General features: G+C 50.5%; 2 protein-coding genes across 12 annotated transcripts in view; one reads left to right on the top strand and one right to left on the bottom strand.

Moving 5' to 3' along the window:
* Tsc2 (TSC complex subunit 2) overlaps positions 1-9,713 on the bottom strand; it is a 32,756-nt gene extending 23,043 nt beyond the window's left edge. For 5 of the 8 annotated variants that reach the window (XM_075941608.1, XM_075941607.1, XM_075941609.1 and 2 more), the window contains exons 1-8: positions 9,627-9,708; positions 9,021-9,187; positions 6,783-6,869; positions 4,677-4,787; positions 3,771-3,915; positions 2,396-2,513; positions 474-522; positions 33-158 (exon numbers count right to left, since the gene is read on the bottom strand). In XM_075941608.1, coding sequence (XP_075797723.1) covers positions 33-158; positions 474-522; positions 2,396-2,513; positions 3,771-3,915; positions 4,677-4,787; positions 6,783-6,869; positions 9,021-9,158 — 774 coding nt within the window. In that variant the 5' untranslated portion in view covers positions 9,159-9,187; positions 9,627-9,708. Of the gene's footprint in view, positions 1-32; positions 159-473; positions 523-2,395; positions 2,514-3,770; positions 3,916-4,676; positions 4,788-6,782; positions 6,870-9,020; positions 9,188-9,626 lie in introns of all 8 variants that reach the window. The other 3 variants (XM_075941610.1, XM_075941613.1, XM_075941614.1) reach the window with 2 other exon arrangements.
* Positions 9,714-9,768: 55 nt separating this feature from the next.
* On the top strand, positions 9,769-16,775 carry Nthl1 (nth like DNA glycosylase 1). 4 transcript variants are annotated; one of them, XM_075941596.1, is made up of 6 exons: positions 9,769-9,945; positions 11,361-11,587; positions 12,212-12,382; positions 13,154-13,313; positions 16,357-16,462; positions 16,541-16,775. In XM_075941596.1, exons 1-6 carry the CDS (start codon positions 9,843-9,845, stop codon positions 16,662-16,664), a joined length of 891 nt encoding a protein of 296 aa, XP_075797711.1. In that variant the 5' UTR covers positions 9,769-9,842; the 3' UTR covers positions 16,665-16,775. The 4 variants fall into 4 exon arrangements, with proteins under 4 accessions (XP_075797711.1, XP_075797710.1, XP_075797707.1 ...); XM_075941595.1 differs by having other exon boundaries at positions 12,209-12,382; positions 16,541-16,753; XM_075941592.1 differs by having other exon boundaries at positions 11,358-11,587; positions 12,209-12,382; positions 16,541-16,753.
* Positions 16,776-17,352: the final 577 nt, after the last annotated feature.

Here is a 17,352-nt window from a genome sequence, read left to right as displayed (position 1 = left end):
TCCTGTCAGGTGCTAGCCTGGAAGACACCCACCTTCCAGCAAGGCTCGCACAACTCCTTGACATTGATGGTACGGCAGAGGGTGATAATGAACAGGGGCAGGCTCTCAGCTGGCAGGCAGTTATAGCAGACCACAGCATCCAGGACTTGCAAGGACACCTGCAGAAGGGGAGAGCATCTTGCTTGTGCCTCCAACTCTTACCTTCCTACTGCCCAAGCAGCCTCTGTAGGAACCACAGTCATGTGAGCAAGCATTGAGTGTGCACTTGGGAGACACTTATACACCACCACACTATAAGTGCTACTTCCCATCCCAGGCTGTTGCTCCATAATGCAGACAACCCAACTGTACACTCCCACAGCTCAGAGGAGCTAAGCAGCCTCCAGAATCCACACACAACCAGGGAATGGCAAATAGGGCTTGACCTCACACTCCAGCCTCCCAAAAGCTCCCAAAAGCTGAGAGTTACAGACCTCAATGTCCACAGAAGACACTGTCTGGATGCACAGCAGACAAATCATGCTACAGGGAAAACAGAACACAGCATGTCCGTTCAGACAGTATGTCCCAGAAGACTCTGATTGTTTGTTCAATGCACAGCATCAGCTACTGAATGGCTTGTCCACAGTGCGCCTCTGTGCCAACCACAGCCTAGTGTTGAATGCCTGATGTAAATAAGCGAAAGCCTCTACTATCATGGACACATATAAAACGGTTTTAAAAAATTGGGGCTGAAGAGACAGCTCAGTGGTTAAAAGCAGTCTGTTCTTATAAAGGCACCAGGTTCAATTGCCAGTACTCAAACAGTGGCTCTTAAACATCTCCAACTCGAAGGCCAGGGTGTCTGATGTCTTCTTCTGGCCTCCACAGGCACTAGACACAGTGCACAGACATACATGCAAGCAAAACACCCATATACATGAATAATTAAAATTAAATAAAAAATGACAAAAAGGAGCTGGGCACGGTGGCACACACTTTAATCCCAACCCTCGGGAGGCAAAGGCGGTCGGGTTGGTCTGAGTTGGAGGCCAGGACTGTATAGCGAGACCCTGTCTAAAAGTCACAAAATATAAACTGACAAAAAGGGAACTGGCAGGATTACCTAGTGGGTACTTAGTGCACAAGCTTAGAAACTGAGTCTTATCCTCAGAACACATAAAGAGGTAGGAAGGAGAAAACAGACTTCAGGTGTCCTCTGACCTCCACAAGTGCCATGACACATGTGCAAACACAATAAAAAAAGTAAAAAATAGACATAGGACGGTGGTGGCGCACGCCTTTAATCCCAGCACTCAGGAGGCAGAGGCAGGTGGATCTCTGTGAGTTTAAGGCCAGCCTGGTCTACAGAGTGAGTTCCAGGACCAAAAAAAAAACAACACTGCCTGCTCTTCCAAGGATCCTGAGTTTAATTCCCAGCAACCACATAGTGGCTCACAACCATCTGTAATAAGGTCTGATGCCCTCTTCTGGCCTGCAGGCAAACATGCAGACAGAACACTGTATATATAATAAATAAATAAATCTGATAGATTGATAGATAGATAGATAGATAGATAGATAGATAGATAGATAGATAGATAAAGATAGCTGTAGCAAGCTGCATGGTGTCACACCTGATGGAGATATATAATCAACTCCTGAGATGGCTAAGGCCTGACCTATGCTATGATCACGCAATGATTATCAGCTGCCTACATATGCGTGATCCTATGGGCAGAGCCCACCTGGCAGTTCGGGGTTGGCAGCCCATGCCTACTTAAGGGCTGGGAGAGGTTTGCCCAGAGAGAGGAAAAAAGAGAGGAGAGAGAGAGAAAAAAGAAGAGGAGAGAGGGGAAAAGAGAGAGAAAGTGAATAAAGTCCTGGAATAAACTGCAGTGAGAAGAGCTCCGGTGGTCGCATCATCCTTGCTGGACGAGGTAGAGCCGCGACAGATAGATAGATAGATAGGTAGATAGATAGATAGATAACAGTTATATCTACTGCCAACCTCATATCTGTCGGTGTCACCCACTCTGTTCACCCTGAAGAGCTAAGCTTAAGACCCAAGACAGTGGAACTGTCACCAAATAACATTAAAGCTCTTTTCTTGGGGCTGGAGAGATGGCTCAGTGGCTAAGAGCACTGTCTGCTCTTCCAGAGGTCCTGAGTTCAATTCCCAGCAACCACATGGTGGCTCCACACCATCTGTAAAGAGATCTGGCGCCCTCCTCTGGCGTGTGGGTATAAATGGAGGCAGAAAGTTGTATATATAATAAATAAATCTTTAAAAAAGAAAGAAAGAAAGCTCTTTTCTTTCTTGTGGAGCTGGGGGTGGGATCCAGGGTCTCTGGCATGCTAGCAATAGCTCTTACAGTCAGCTGCACCTCAGTCCTTAGTTAGTCTTTTTACTTACTGAACCATTGATGCAATGTATTCGTCAAGGTAACAGCTGTTGAACTTGACCAGATTTACGAGTACCAAAAGGAATTCTGAGGATAAGCCGACATCCATCCACTGCAGGACAAACTCCGCTGTAAGAGAAAAGCTAAGGCTGTATTACTCCTCCCCAGGAAAATTATCCTGCATCCTATTACTGCAACATATGGGACACAAGATGCTCAACAGGAGTCTAAGCAAGCCTTGCGCAGATCCTGGCTCTGCCTGGGCAATGGAGCTCAGCTGACAGAAGAAGTAAGTATCCTTTTTTTTCTTTCTGTTGTTTTTTGGTTTCTTGAGATCGGGTTTCTGTTGTTTCTGTCGTAGCCCTGGCTGTACTGAAACTTGCTCTGTAGACCAGGCTAACCTCAAACTCAGAGATCCGCCTGCCTCTGCCTCCCAAGGGCTGAGATGAAAGGTGGGCGCCACCCCCACCCAGCAGAAGCGAGCATTTGAGGCTTGACTCCTCCATGACAGGGCACAGACACTACAAAGCTTGCTCAGGAGGCAGGTTTTTAGGAAATTCCCACCCGCCAAGAATCTCTGGAAAGACACAGGCAAGGCTGCAGGCCACATAGCCTTAGGAAATCTGATGGTGCCAAGCGGTGGTGGCGAACACCTTTAGTCCCAGCACTCTGAGGCAGAGGCAAGTGGATTTCTATGAGTTCAAGGCCAGCCTGGTCTACAGAGCAAGTTCCAGGATAGGCTCCAAAGCTACAGAGAAACCCTGTCTCGAAAAATCAAAAGAAAAGAAAAGGAAAAAACAGAAAATCTGATGGCAAACTTGTGACAGTCCGTGTCACAGAGGCAGATCAAACTCCGTGACAGTCCGTGTCACAGAGGCAGATCAAACTCCGTGACAGTCCGTGTCAGAGGCAGATCAAACTCTGTGACAGTCCGTGTCACAGAGGCAGATGAACTGCGGAAGCCCACTTCTGGGCATCAGAATGGGCCCACGTTGAGTCACTCCCCAATCTTTCCTTTTTCCCTCACCAACAGGAAACAAAGTCTTAAACCTTACTGAAACCTCTGTCACCTGACAGGTGGAAGGGCAGCAACCAGGGCGGGATGTCAAGCTGCACTAGCGCAGCCATGACAACAGACCCATTAGTGACGAGAGAGAAGGGACCCAAGCCAGTCAAAGGCTTCACATCTTGAGTGAATCCTATGAGTGCTTCTGGAATTAGCGCCCAAGACAAAGGACTTCCGATGAGCAGGGGCAATGCAGTCCTGTGCTCCCCACAGACCATGTCATAAACTGCAGTGCCTCTCCAGGTTCAGGGGGCCTTTCTCATCCCAGAGACCTCTAAATCCCAAGGCCAGAAGAACCCCGTTCTCTGTATGGCACCTACCCAGTTCTTCTTCCAAGTAGGTAATGTGCCTTCCATTGTCTGTGAGGGCCTTAAAAACTTCTAGCCTTTCATGGAGGTCTTCATTGGAGGGATAATCCTTGATCACTTTGAAGAAAAGAGCTCTGAGGACCCCCAAACGGTCACCCTAAAGATAAAACCACGAGTCAATAAAGCCCTGCCAGCATCTCCCATACAGTTGTCAAAAAGTTCATCGAATCCCAAGACCCCAGGCACGCCCTGTTTTTCCTCTAGAAGCACCTTACACAATATGTCAGCAATATCATAGGGCTCACACAGGGGCCAGAGGCACTGGCCAACGGCCGACTGGCATGCATACGCCACCTAACGCATCAAGCTCTGGACAGGGTCAGGTGCAGGTGGACAGCAGAGACAACAGAGCTCCTGCTCTGGATAGGAACTGTGTCCTCCTCTTGTGCACAGAATGATCGCCCCAGGAGAGGTGCCACAGCCTGAGTACAGCAAGAGGAAGGAGAAACCTCTCTAGGAGGACAGACCCTTCAGGAATGAACAGAGAGGGGCCATGGGCATAAAAGGGTCAGCTGAGACCTAAGCAGTTAGAGAATGAGAAGCAGGGGAAGTGGCCATAACTAGAAAATTGATCAATAACTGCAAGCTAACAATAGCCATATTCCAGACACTCTGCACAAGCTTCAGTGTGCCATCCCTAGAAGGATACTGCTCGCAGTCTCTGTTCTCAGTAGGGTGGAGGCTCAGGGAGCTATAGTGACTGGCCAAGGTCACCAGACATGAGTTCTGACACCAGGATGTCCTCACACTCTCTTAGGCTCCACAGCCTCTGTTAACCACTAGACCCCACCAAAGACAGGAGTCCAAACAGGGATGGCCTGCCTTCATCCCATAGATTCATCCAGCTCTGCCTCTTACCTGTCCCTGCACAATGGCCTTCAACAAGGCAAGAACTGCATGTCGGGCCTCTGGTGGTCGCTCTGGCTGTAGCAAGTCTGAGACAGACTTCCAAAGTGCCTCCACTGCATGCTGCCACAACAGAAAGAGGCCAGTGATGAGGCTGTGATCTCCAAGAACCTCAGCCCCTCAATCAAAGGACAGCACTGGTGACCAGACTTTCAGACAGTCTCAACCCACTCTCTCTCTTTTCTGGTTTTTTGAGACAGGGTTTCTCTGTGTAGCCCTGGCTGTCTTAGAATTAGCTCTATAGAGCAGGCTGGCCTTGAACTCACAGAGATCCGCCTGCCTCTTCCTCTCAAGTGCTGGGATTAAAGACTTGCACTATCATGCCTGGCATCTAGCCAAGACTCTTTACTGGGCCCAGGTCAACAGGCTGGGCAAAGGAGAACAGGTAGGACAGGGAAGCAGTGCCAGCTTCCCCGAGACTACCAGCGAGTTTCTAGTAGATCTCTTTGGACTCAACACCATGGTGCTCAAAACAAGCACAGATGAGCCCTAAACACACACCTGCCACAGAAACAGCATTCTATATTCCTGTGGGAGTTAGGCCCTACTAAATGTTAGGAGCCTACTTTGAAAGATCCGATGTGTGTGTGTGTGTTGCAGGGGTGTCTCAGCTACAGCACGTACATCTTGGAAAACTGCTGAATACGTAGCCAGTCACTTTCCTTGATGGATCTGCATCTTCCCTGAATCTCACACACAAACACTAGGCATGGATGTTGATCTGCATCTTCTCCTAAATCTCACACACAAACACTAAGCACGGACGTTGGAACTCTCAGGTGTCGCTTGGCACCTGACTTCCAGAAAGAAACTGCTCACTGGACACATAACATTAAAAAAAATCTAAAAATATTTAACTAAAATAAACCAGCTATTTGTTTTCCTGTGCTTGCAGCTGCTCTGGGCACGAGACCCTCACGAGTTCCTGATGGCAGGGGAGTGGTTTCTGGTGGGCTCGCAGCTGAGAAGTCCCTAGAGCTAAGGCATGGTCATTAGTCAGAGAGCCCTATATAAGCTGCCTGGAACACAATAAAATTGAAAAATAAATAAATAAATAAACAAACTAGCTATATGTCTTCTGTTGCCTGATGCCATCAAGCAGCTGTCTTTCTCAAACAGTAAGCAAGACTAGGGTGCCTTGATTTGTTCTCTGAGGCCCTACCCTAACCTGGTAATCCTTATCCAGTGTGCTATAAGATAAGTGAGAATGTGGGCATAAGTTCAAGGCCAGCCTGGTCTACACAGTGAGTGCTAGGTGAACCAGGACTACACAGTGAGTCTCTGTCTCTTTTCTTTTCTTGTTTCTCTCAGACAGTGTTTCCCTGTGTAACCCTGGCTGTCCTTGAACTCTGTAGACCTCAAACTCAGATCTACCTGCTTTTGCCTCCCAAGTGCTGGGATTAAAGGAGTGAGCCACTGTCATGGAGCACTGTGAGTACCTGTCTCAATCCCCAACCCAGACCCACCAAAAAAGTGGATGAGCAGACTTGCATATCCATAACCCTTTCCAGGAATTCAGGGAAAACCCATTCCTCTTGCTGTCACCAAGACAAGTCTCTCAGGGTTGTGCTCAGGTCATTTTCAGAAGTTTCTACATCACTAAGATGAACATTAAATGTCTCTAGAATGGTAAAATCTGAATCATTACAAAACTAGCTATTATGCCAGGCAGTGGTGGCACATGACTTTAATCCCAGAACTCAGGAGGCAGAGGCGGGTGGAGCTCTGAGTTCCATGCCAGCCTGGTTTACAAAGTAAGTTCTAGGACAGCCAGGGCTATACAGAGAAACCATGTCTTGAAAAAAAGAAAAAGGAAAAACAAACAAACAAACAAACACCAAATCTAGCAGTCTGGCATATACTTGTAATCCATATCATACTGAAGAGGCTGAGGAAGGCCGGCCTTATCAAGTTCATGGTCAGTCTGGACTATTACACAGTGAATATCGGTTCAGCTAGGACTACACAGCAAGTCTCAAAAACGAAAGAGAGCAACAGAAAATTGAAAACTTGTAGCTGGCATACGCAACTCCAACAGTATAACTGAGGCAAACCTACCTCTTCAAATTTCTTCGTTTTTGCCACATCACATATCTGTCCTATCATACGGATGCGATTATTGAGGCCACATTCACCACTCAGTTCCTAGAAAAGGGGAAAAGGAAAAGGCAATGGTTAGAAAAGAAGCCTCCTCAACTGCCAGTCACAAACCACCTACAGCTTGTTCTGCATCTCACCTGTAAATTGAATTTACAGGTGTTTAAGGTTGCCCAGGCCCTGCTTGAACTCACACTGCAGCCCAGGGCAACCTTAAACACCTGGCGATTCTTCTGCCTCAGCTTCACAAGTACTGGGACTACAAGGGAAAGCCACCATGTTCAACTGTAGACCTTTTCTCGTTTTTATTTTTTGTGTATGTAGCTCTAGGTGGCCTAGAACTCAGTGAGGACAAGTCTGGCTTCAAACTCACAGAGATCCGCCTGTCTCTGCCTCTAGAGTGCTGGGATTAAAGGCGTGCGCCACCAAACCTGGCAAGCTGTAAACCAGAATTCACAGAAGAGCTTACTCCTCCAGCTCTTGCACTGACAGGCAGTAACTTTATTTCCCTGACTGAAGGTTTTGTTAGATAAAACTCACATAGCATAATATATACCATTATAACAACTTTATTTATTCATAGTAGCTTCCTATGTGACCCTGGCTAGCCTGGAACTCAAGCCAAGACTCAAGGTAGCCTTTCTGCCTCAGACTCCCACGTGCTGGGATTATGGGCATGAACAACAACCAGTCTGGCCACTGTAATAACTTTAAATTGCAAACTTCAGCATTAGCACAATGCTCACAATCATCTCCACTGTTTCAAGAATGTTTTGATCACAATAGAAAGAAGCCACATACCATACCAATTCCTTCTTCCTTCCAGCTCCTACAGCCACCTCCATGGATTTGCCTGTTCTGCACATTTCATACACTAAACTCAAGCATTATGGAGACTGTCTATGTCCTTCACGTAGCATGCTTCACGCTGGGGCATGTGTTACCATTTGATGCTTTCTTCTTTTAATTACTACCCCGTTATATGCAGATGTGTCATATTTATTTACAGCCATCATCAAATGATGAGTATTTGGTTTGTATCCGAGTGGAAAATGTTCCAAGTATAAAAGTTCAAAATTATTTATGGGTAAGACATACATGCAGGTAAAAAACCCATACACAGTCGGGCCATTGTGGCACACACCTTTAATCCCAGCACTGCATAGGCAGAGGCCGTTAGATCTCTGAGTTCAAGGCCAGCCTGGTCTACAGAATGAGTTCCAGGACAGCTAGGGAAACACAGAGAAAACCCTGTCTCAAAAAAAAAAAAAAAAACAAAAAAGAAAGAAACCCATACACATAAAATAAAAATTAAAAATAACAAGTGGCCGGGCGGTGGTGGCGCACGCCTTTAATCCCAGCACTCGGGAGGCAGAGGCAGGGGGATCTCTGTGAGTTCGAGACCAGCCTGGTCTACAAGAGCTAGTTCCAGAACAGGCTCCAAAACCACAGAGAAACCCTGTCTCGAAAAAACCAAATAAATAAATAAATAAATAAAAATAAACAAGTGGACAAATGTGAGCTACATATGACATGTGATGCCCCAACATACTGGCAACTGTCCATGTATGTTATATGTAGCATATGTGAGAACCGGGCTACATCTTCACTATGAGGAAAAGCTGTTAGGAATTATTAACACCTCATCATGTTCCTAATCCCATGAAAGGATGACTTTCAGGCGACATCTAGAAAAGTGGGCTTTCTTTTCTGTGTTTTGCTCTTTTGAGACAAGGTTTCTCTGTATCACTGTGTAGCCCTGGCTGTCCTGAAACTCTGTAGACCAGGCTAGCCTCAAACTCAAAGATCCACCTGTGTCTGTCTCTTGAGTGTTGGGATTAAAGAGATGTACCACCACCACCCAGCTTTTTTTTTTCTTTAAGACTAGGTCTCACTATTGCCCCAGGCTGTCCTCCAACTCCATAATCCTATCTCCTCAGCATCCCCTGTGCTGAATACAGGGCATCCACCACGACACTAGACAAAGTAAGATTTCATGCATATCTAAACCCTAAAGCAAGTGTGCTAGGGCAGGTCACAAAGATCCTGAGGAGAGATGTGTACATACGTCTGCGCGGGGCTGGGGAGAGCAAGCCTATGCACAGTCCCCAGCAACCCACCTCCCACAGAACCCAGTGACAAACCCAGCCTTCCTTGCACTTCACGCCAGGCTAACCAAAGCAGAGGCGGCTCACTCACTCTCAAGATCTCCGCCGTGATGATAAACTCCGTCTGTTTGCCTTCTGCACACCTGGGATTTGGCCTTGATGTTCCCAGTCCCAACAGTATCTTGAACTTCTCCTTCAAGCCTGAATCTTTGCTTGCTGGTTTGGCCATGGTGAGCAGGGCAGTACTAGGGAAGTGCTCTGTGAAGAAGAAACATAGTATTTGACACACCAGAGGACGGGCTACGCCCTCCTGCCCTTGAGAAGAACCTCCAGTTGTCAGGATCCTAGGTCTAGGATAGGCTACCCTCCCTACAACTCCTGGGGCAACTCAATCCCAACCAGGATCAGCCCATGAGGTATCGGCCTGATCTAGCGAGCCACCTGCCGTCGCGGGGGTGCACAGAGCGATGCTATTTGTCATTAGTGTTCTTTTTATATGGAGGAGGAGGAGCTGTCGCGAGGACAACAGGAGCAGAGGCGAGCTCACACAAGCAATGGAAGGCTTGGAGCACTGGGACTTGACAGCAGTGGGCGCGGCCCAGACTTGGATAGTGAAGGGTCAAGTCCCCTTCATCGCGACGCGGCCATACAATCATCCCAACCCACACCAGCGGCCAGAGCCTTGCAGGATACTCACCCCGCGCGCGCCCGCGGCGCGCAGGACCCTCCTGCAGCCAGGAAGGGCGCACACCCCCGGCCCACGGCAGCTGCCGGAAGCGCAACCTGCACTTCCGGGGGCGAGGCTTTGCTGACTATCTACGTTGAGTTTTCTGGGAATTGTAGTTCCGCGTGCGCTTTGAGCAAGTCGAGGGACCGCGGGGACCACCGGGATGTGTAGTTTACAGCCCCAGGCATGAACACGGGGATTCGGATGCTGACTCGCAGTCGGAGCCGCGAGCCTAGGATCACGGCAGAAGGGTGTGGGAAGGAGCTCACGCCGCGAAAAGCTCCTGCAGGTAGCACTGCGCCTGGAGGGGTTTTGGAGGAAAGGCGGGACTTGGAACTTTGGCTCCAAGCTGAGGTTCCCGGGCCGCGTGATCTGACCTTAAACCCTAGGCGGCGCGTAGTAGGCAGTCGGCCACAAACTCTTGAGTCTCACGTGCCCATGCCCCACTCAAGCTTTTTCCAAGCGACTGGGACCCACAGGATCTGCAGGGGTCCGTAAGACTGGGTTCTGGACGTGTTCATTCATCCACCCTTGTCACCAGCGAAAAGTTTCAGTCCGACAGCCTTGCTTGGGACATTTATTTGTTCCAGCCTGGCTGGGGCACAGCAGCTCAACCTCAGAGCTGCCTCTCTTGTAGGGCCTGGCTGTGTGCCAAGAACACAACCAGCCAGAAGTTTTCTCCCCCAGCTGGACGGTGGTTCTGAAGGAAAACAGGCCCCTAGCAAAAACAGGAAAGGGCATGGCACTCATTTGTTCTGTAGCCATTAAGGACCTACTATGTTCCAAGTAGTGGTACTCAGGGGGCAGTTATCAAAGCCCACCGCACGTCTCCAGCTAGGATTTAAGCTTGTGATTACAGCAAAAATGTGCATAGACACCAATGGCTCCAAAGCGGTTCAGTCATGGAGACGACTGGAACCCAGGCTGAGATTCAGCAAGAGACAAGTTCCATGAAAGGAAGACAAGTGTTGATACTGTCAGGGCAGCAAATGCTTTGATGTTGGGAGGGTTGGAGCTCATCCTGAGGACAAGGATTTCTGAGAGGGGAGTGGCACCGTGTTAAGTTCTCTTAAGGACTGGAGAGATGACTCAGGTTAAGAGCACTGCCTGTCCTTCCAGAGGTCCTGAGTTCAATTCCCAGCAACCACATGGTGGCCCACAGCCATCTGTAATGAGATCTGGTGCCCTCTTCTGGCCTGTACAGGCCAGCAGAACATTATATGCATGATAAATAAATCTTTTTTTAAAAAAGGTTCTCTTTGCCGGGCGATGGTGGCGCACGCCTTTAATCCCAGCACTCGGGAGGCAGAGGCAGGCAGATCTCTGTGAGTTCGAGACCAGCCTGGTCTACAGAGCTAGTTCCAGAACAGGCTCCAAAGCCACAGAGAAACCCTGTTTCGAAAAACTAAAAAAAAAAAAAAAAAAAAAAAGGTTCTCTTTATGCAACTCAAAGGGCATGGGACAGGGGAAAGGTTGCATCATCCTAGAGGCTGATTAGACATTACTAGTGTCTCGGCGTGCCAGCAGGCACTTTGTCAGACTACCATGTCATGTTGTGACAGGGACAGAGCACTTTTACACACGCCATGGTCGATAATGGACAGTTGTACAAACAAGTGAGAGAGAAGTGACTTGTCAGGAAAGCAGCACCCTTTCCCTACCCTCATATAAAGCTCATGCTCCAAAGACTGGCACTTTTAGCAGAAGGAAGAAAAAGCCACCTGACACGGAAGACGCGGAAGCTACGTGTGGCCTATGAGGCTTCCAGTGGTGAGAAGGATGAAGATGCTGAGCCCCTCAAAATGCCAATGTGGGAGCCCCAGAACTGGCAGCAGCAACTGGCCAACATCCGAATCATGAGAAGCAAGAAGGATGCACCTGTGGACCAGCTGGGCGCCGAGCACTGCTATGATGCCAGTGCCCCCCCAAAGGTAGGAAGAACGTCCACCTGCCCAGGGGATCACGACACTTGCTTCCTCTCTGATCTCAAGAAAACAGACCAAGACTTGACAGCTCCCGCAACTGACACCATCCCCTACAGACTGCATGATACAGTCTACCTTAGGGAACTGGACACCATGCATCCCCTGTCATTCACTGTGACCACTGTGCATGTCAGGAGTGCCTGAGACTTGAGGCCTCATGCACAGTGATGACATTTGGCACCATTCAGGAACGTTTGAGGAGAGCCCCTCACATTGCACTGGTTCCATAGACTAGTCTTAGCTCTAATCACCTTCTCTGCGGGATAACTTTAATACTTCTGTCTCTGGGCCTTCTTGTCTCTAAAATGAATAGTGTTAACGTTGACCGAGTAATAATAGTAACAACAGTAGCCAGTGGTTGTCTGGTATCGACTCTGTACTAGGGATGATTCCAAGTCATTCACTGGGGCTTCACACTACTCTATAGAGGCAGTTGATTAGTCCACGTAGGTGTGACAAGACAGACCCTGCTGTCCCTGATGGGTAAGAGGTCTAAGATACCAAGTAGAGATGGGTCAGGGACTTGACTCAGATCCATCACCATCCTGGCCCCTGTCATTGCACAAGCAGGTGCAGAGGTACCAGGTACTCCTGTCGCTGATGCTCTCCAGCCAGACCAAAGACCAGGTGACAGCGGGTGCCATGCAGCGCCTACGGGCCCAGGGCTTGACCGTGGAAAACATCCTGCAGATGGATGACAGCATGCTGGGCCGGCTCATCTACCCTGTGGGCTTCTGGAGGGTAAGCCTGATGTATGCTTGGCAGCAGAGCCACGAGGGGGCAGTGGTCCAGAGATGGCGGACAGGCCATTTCTACTGCAGAGGCCTTTCGTGCTTCTGACCTGCCAGGAGTCTACACCGTGGGGCTAGTTCCCTGTCCCTGAGGCTTTCGGGATTTTCCTGTTTACATCTCTACATTCCTCTATCCTCCCACCTAGCTGCCTGCCCTTGCCCTTCTCCCCTTCCCCTCCTGGGCTCCCTGGAGTGCACCACTCCAAAGAGGCTGCCCCCCCCTACTTCACAGAACCCAGGGTGGTGGGTGGATCTGTTGAAAGCAGCTCCGTGGGTGGGGCTGCTTCCCCTTGGCACCGTGTGGGCCACGTCTATCAGATTGGTTTTAAATAGCCCTCTCCACTCAAGCACAGGATGGGAACCACCCAGCTGGTCTGGTAGTTGCTTGGGGGAGCCCCAGACTCCAGCCTTCCTTCCTGAAGGTCCAGGTGCTACTGAATCTAGGTCCTAGGGAGAGAATGCTGAGGCAGGGGACCCAAGCTGGTTCCCACACATGTCATTGGCTCACATGAATGGGAGGAAGCTCTAGGCATGTACTGGAGCCCTACTAGGGGCTCCTTCAGCCCTCTTTGCTGCTTTTGGTTCCTCACCTCCTGGAGAGGTGGGGCAGGTAGATATCTCTACATGGGACAAGGGCAGGTGTTGGGCAACTCTGGGTACCCATGGGTCCTCCCCAATTAAGCTATGCCTCACCCCAAGGCTGACCCACACCGTCTTTCAGAACAAGGTCAAGTTCATCAAGCAGACAACCGCCATCCTGCAGCAGCGCTATGAAGGGGATATCCCTGCGTCCGTGGCAGAGCTGGTAGCCTTGCCAGGTGTTGGACCCAAGATGGCACACTTGGCTATGGCTGTGGCCTGGGGGACCGTATCAGGCATAGGTGAGTGGCTTGTGCCTCACAGAGGGAGAAGTTAACTCTGAGCTTGCTTGCCTCTGTTGGGGGTTCCCCAATTTTTTTTGAGTTAACCAGAATATCAAAAGGGTGTTCTCAGTGCTGAGCAAACCAGCCTGCTCTCAGCAGGACACTGATGACAAGAACTCACACTTGCTGGTCTCTGAGGGACCTGGAAGCCATGCGGTTGCCACACACTGCAGAGTCAGTGGAGAGTGTGTCACCTGTGGGGAGGAGGCTTCTCGGTGGGTGGGTAGTGTGACAGCCCTGGGGAGCCTGACCCGGGCTCTAGGGATCTGGGGAGCCTGACCCGGGCTCCAGGGATCTGGGGAGCCTGACCCGGGCTCCAGGGATCTGGGGAGCCTTTTGTATTCATTGCTGTTGTTATTGTCTGTTTTGGTTTGTTTGTTTGAATTTTGGTTTGGTTTTTGGTTTTGGTTTTTCTAGGCAGGGTCTTTCTGTGTGGCCCTGGCTGTCCTGGAACTCACTCTGTAGACCAGGCTGGCCTCAAACTTACAGAGATCCTCCTGCCTCTGCCTCCTGAGTGCTGGGATTAAAGGCATGTGCCACCACTCTCAGCTCCTGCCTCAGTTTCTTAAATCCTGGGATAATTATCATGCACCACTGTGCCAAACTCCAGGAAATCTTTCTGAAGTCATGTTCCAGTTTAGAGCTTCTGGTGAGTTAGCCAGACCAGGAGGTACAAGTATGTCCCAGGCAGAAGGAATAGCAGACATAAAGCTGAGAAACAAAACAGGAAACTCTAGAATGGGGGCGGCAAATTGAGGCAGAGGCTGAGGTGGTGGTGGTGGAGGAGGAGGGTGATTGCTGGGGTGGGGAAGGAAGGTCATTTGTGGATTCCCATCATTGTCCAGCATTTGAAGCACCTCTGCGTAGGTAGGTTGAAGACATACTCCATGGGGCAGGGACAGACATGCTGCCTTCTCAGAACTTTGTCCAGAGTGGCTGGGGTTCCTGTGGTCACACAGAAAGCAAGATTTAGCCCTGACTTCTCTCTGGGCCCCCAACCCCTGGCTCCTGCATGTGCCTGGTGGATGTGTTCCTTCAGCCCGTCTCTAAACCTGTAGCGTGGTAGCCCTGCCCACTGGGTAGAGGGCAGCTAGGGGCCCAGGACTTTGACTAGGAGCTGGTGACCACCTGTTGAGGCTGGAGAACAGCAAACCTTGGAAGAGCCTGACAGGAGAAAGTGGGCGAGGCCTCACCACCTCGGCAGCAGCCTCTTAGTCGACACTTGAGCTTATCTGTCCTCTGTCCTCAGCTGCCTGTGTCCTGGGAGCTGTGGTGGGTGGCTGTGTGGGGGAAGGGCCCTTCAGGGAACTGCACTTCCAGTGGACAGGGCAGTATCTGAACGCTGCCCACTTCTCTGTAGTCTGAGGGCCTGGTTACCTTCAGTGAGACCCCAGGGTTGCCTGCCAGGGAGAAAAGATACCCCCTTCACTGAAAAGCTAGAACTGTGGCACTCTGACCCTTGCAGCTGGGTGACCTTAGGTCACACACTTGACCTTTCTGAACTTGAGTTCACAGACAGTGACCTAATCGCCCTCCTTAACAACACAAATGTGTAGGAAGCCCCTCTGCCCAGCGTAGGAGGCTCATACATGACGTGGTCCTGGATTGGGCCTCTGGGGTTCAGAGAAGGAAACTGAGGCTTAAAGCTTCCATCATGTGACTCCGCACCCCCCCCCCAGCCTGCACCCAAGCCTTTTCCCGGGCAGTAAGCAAGTCAGGGCTTGGAGACTGGCTAATGTTTGACAAACCTTGGGAAAGGCAGGGCAGGCACTACAGTTGACTGGGTGGCTTGGCAGGCAGCCCCAGCAAAGGGATAAGGCTGAATCCCTGCAATGGGCAGCTGATAGGAGCGCAGCTAGAGCCAGCCTGACCCTGCTCTCCACTCTGTCCCCAAGAGCTGTAGTAGCAGGTGCCAGGCAGCTCTGTGACAGTGACCTCTGGGCCAGCCCCCTGGGCCGAGCTGCTGCCACTCAGCTCACATCTAGTGGATGGGCTGGTGGGGGTGCTTAGGACCCCAGAAGATGGCAGAGGAAGCCAAGCAAGGCCCCCCTGATCTAGGCCCCATTCTTGAAGGGGCTTTGGATCAAGAGTACACACTTTAGGGGTTGGGTTTTTTGTTTTTCCCAGGGTAGGGAGTTGCTTTTTTTTTTTTTTTTTTTTTTTTTGGTTTTTCGAGGCAGGGTTTCTATGTGGTTTTGGAGCCTGTCTTGTAGACCAGGCTGGTCTCGAACTCACAGAGATCCGCCTGCCTCTGCCTCCCAAGTGCTGGGATTAAAGGCATGTGCCACCACCACCCAGCAGGGAGTTGCATTTTTGTAAGAGAGTCTTCTCTGTAGCCCAGGCTACCCTTGAACTCAGAGCAATTCTACTTCAACCTTTCAAGTGCTGGGTTACAGATAGGAACCACTATGCCTGCCTCACACTGTTGATTTGGTGTGGTTTGGTTTTTGATTTTTTTGAAACAGGGCTTCTCTGTGTAGCTCTGGCTGCCTGAAACTTGCTCTGTAGACCAGGCTGGTCTCAAACTCACAGAGATCCAGTCCTGGGATTAAAGGCGTGTGTCACCTACCCAGCTGCCTCACACTCTGTTTTGTTTTGAAACAGGGTTTCTCTGTGTAGCCCTGGCCTTTGTAGAACAGGCTGGGCTTTTAACAGAGATCCACCTGCAAGCCTTTAATCCCAGCCCTCAGGAAGCAGAGGCAAGTGTGTATCTCAGAGTTTGAGGCAACCTGGGTCTACATAGTGAGTTCCAGGATAGTTGGGGCCATGAAGAGACCCTGTCTCAAAAAAAAAAAAAAAAAAAGCTCCTGCACCCCAGGTTGAGGGCTCAGACTCAGCCAGCCCTGCCGATGCACTTCCTTCTTTCAGGCTCCATGGTTCCCATCTTGTTTAGAGGTCCAGGTGAGCGAGGCCCTGGGCTCTTGCTTAGGACTGGAGATAGGGACAGGGTACAGTCCAGCTGGCAGAATGCCCTTGTTCACCCTGCCCTGTCCCCAAGCAGCGGTGGACACACATGTACACAGAATCGCCAACCGACTGAGGTGGACCAAGAAGGTGACCAAGACCCCAGAGGCAACACGCACAGCCTTGGAGGAGTGGCTACCCAGGTACAGTGTAGCTGGATGAAGCTGGAGGAGGGAGCGGCCCTGCCGACTTCCACACTGACCTGCCTCTAACCCTTACAGGGGGCTGTGGAATGAGATCAATGGACTGCTGGTGGGCTTCGGCCAACAGATTTGCCTTCCTATCCATCCTCAATGCCAGGCCTGCCTCAACCGGGCCCTGTGTCCTGCTGCCCAGAACCTTTAAGAGTCCCAGGGCTTCCTCTGGCAAGTGTCTGTGAAGTGCCTTTGTGTGTGTGGGGGGGTAGTGAAGTTTGGGGGGCCGCAGGGCGTGTAATAAAGCTGGGAGGTTATTCACACTTGACCTCTAGCACAGTTGGTTTAGGATCAGGCCAAGAAGCACGTGTGTGAACGCGGTGTGTGCACAGCATTCACATGTCAGGGGCAGGACTGCCTGGGAGGCTGTGTGGGGACATAGTGTATCCTGGGGAGTGGGGGAGGGAGGGAGGGAAGAGCAAGCGGGGAGTATAAACCCAGGAGGGAGGAAACAGAGCCAGCTGCAGCCAGCTGCTGGGAAGCCTGCAGGGGGTGGGGGGTGTCCTTGTGAACTCTCACACTCTGTCCTGCAGCCCCAGCACTTCCCTGAACCTTCTAGCTTCTGAACTTGTGCTCAGCCTGTGCCAGGAACCCACCCCCATGTTAACAGGAGAACTCTAGAGACCTAGACTCTGGGCTGCTGGATGCAGGCTTAACAGGATGGGTCTTGTTTTTTTGTTTTTTGTTTTTGCTTTTCAAGACAGGGTTTCTCCGTGGCTTTGGAGCCTGTCCTGGAACTAGCTCTGTAGACCAGGTTGGTCTCGAACTCACAGAGATCCGCCTGCCTCTGCTTCCCGAGTGCTGGGATTAAAGGCGTGCGCCACCATTGCCCGGCTCAG

Source organism: Microtus pennsylvanicus, chromosome 11 (genome assembly GCF_037038515.1).
Source record: "Microtus pennsylvanicus isolate mMicPen1 chromosome 11, mMicPen1.hap1, whole genome shotgun sequence".
In the NCBI taxonomy this organism is placed as follows: Eukaryota; Metazoa; Chordata; class Mammalia; order Rodentia; family Cricetidae; genus Microtus; species Microtus pennsylvanicus.
This window is presented reverse-complemented; position numbering and strand designations above follow the sequence as displayed.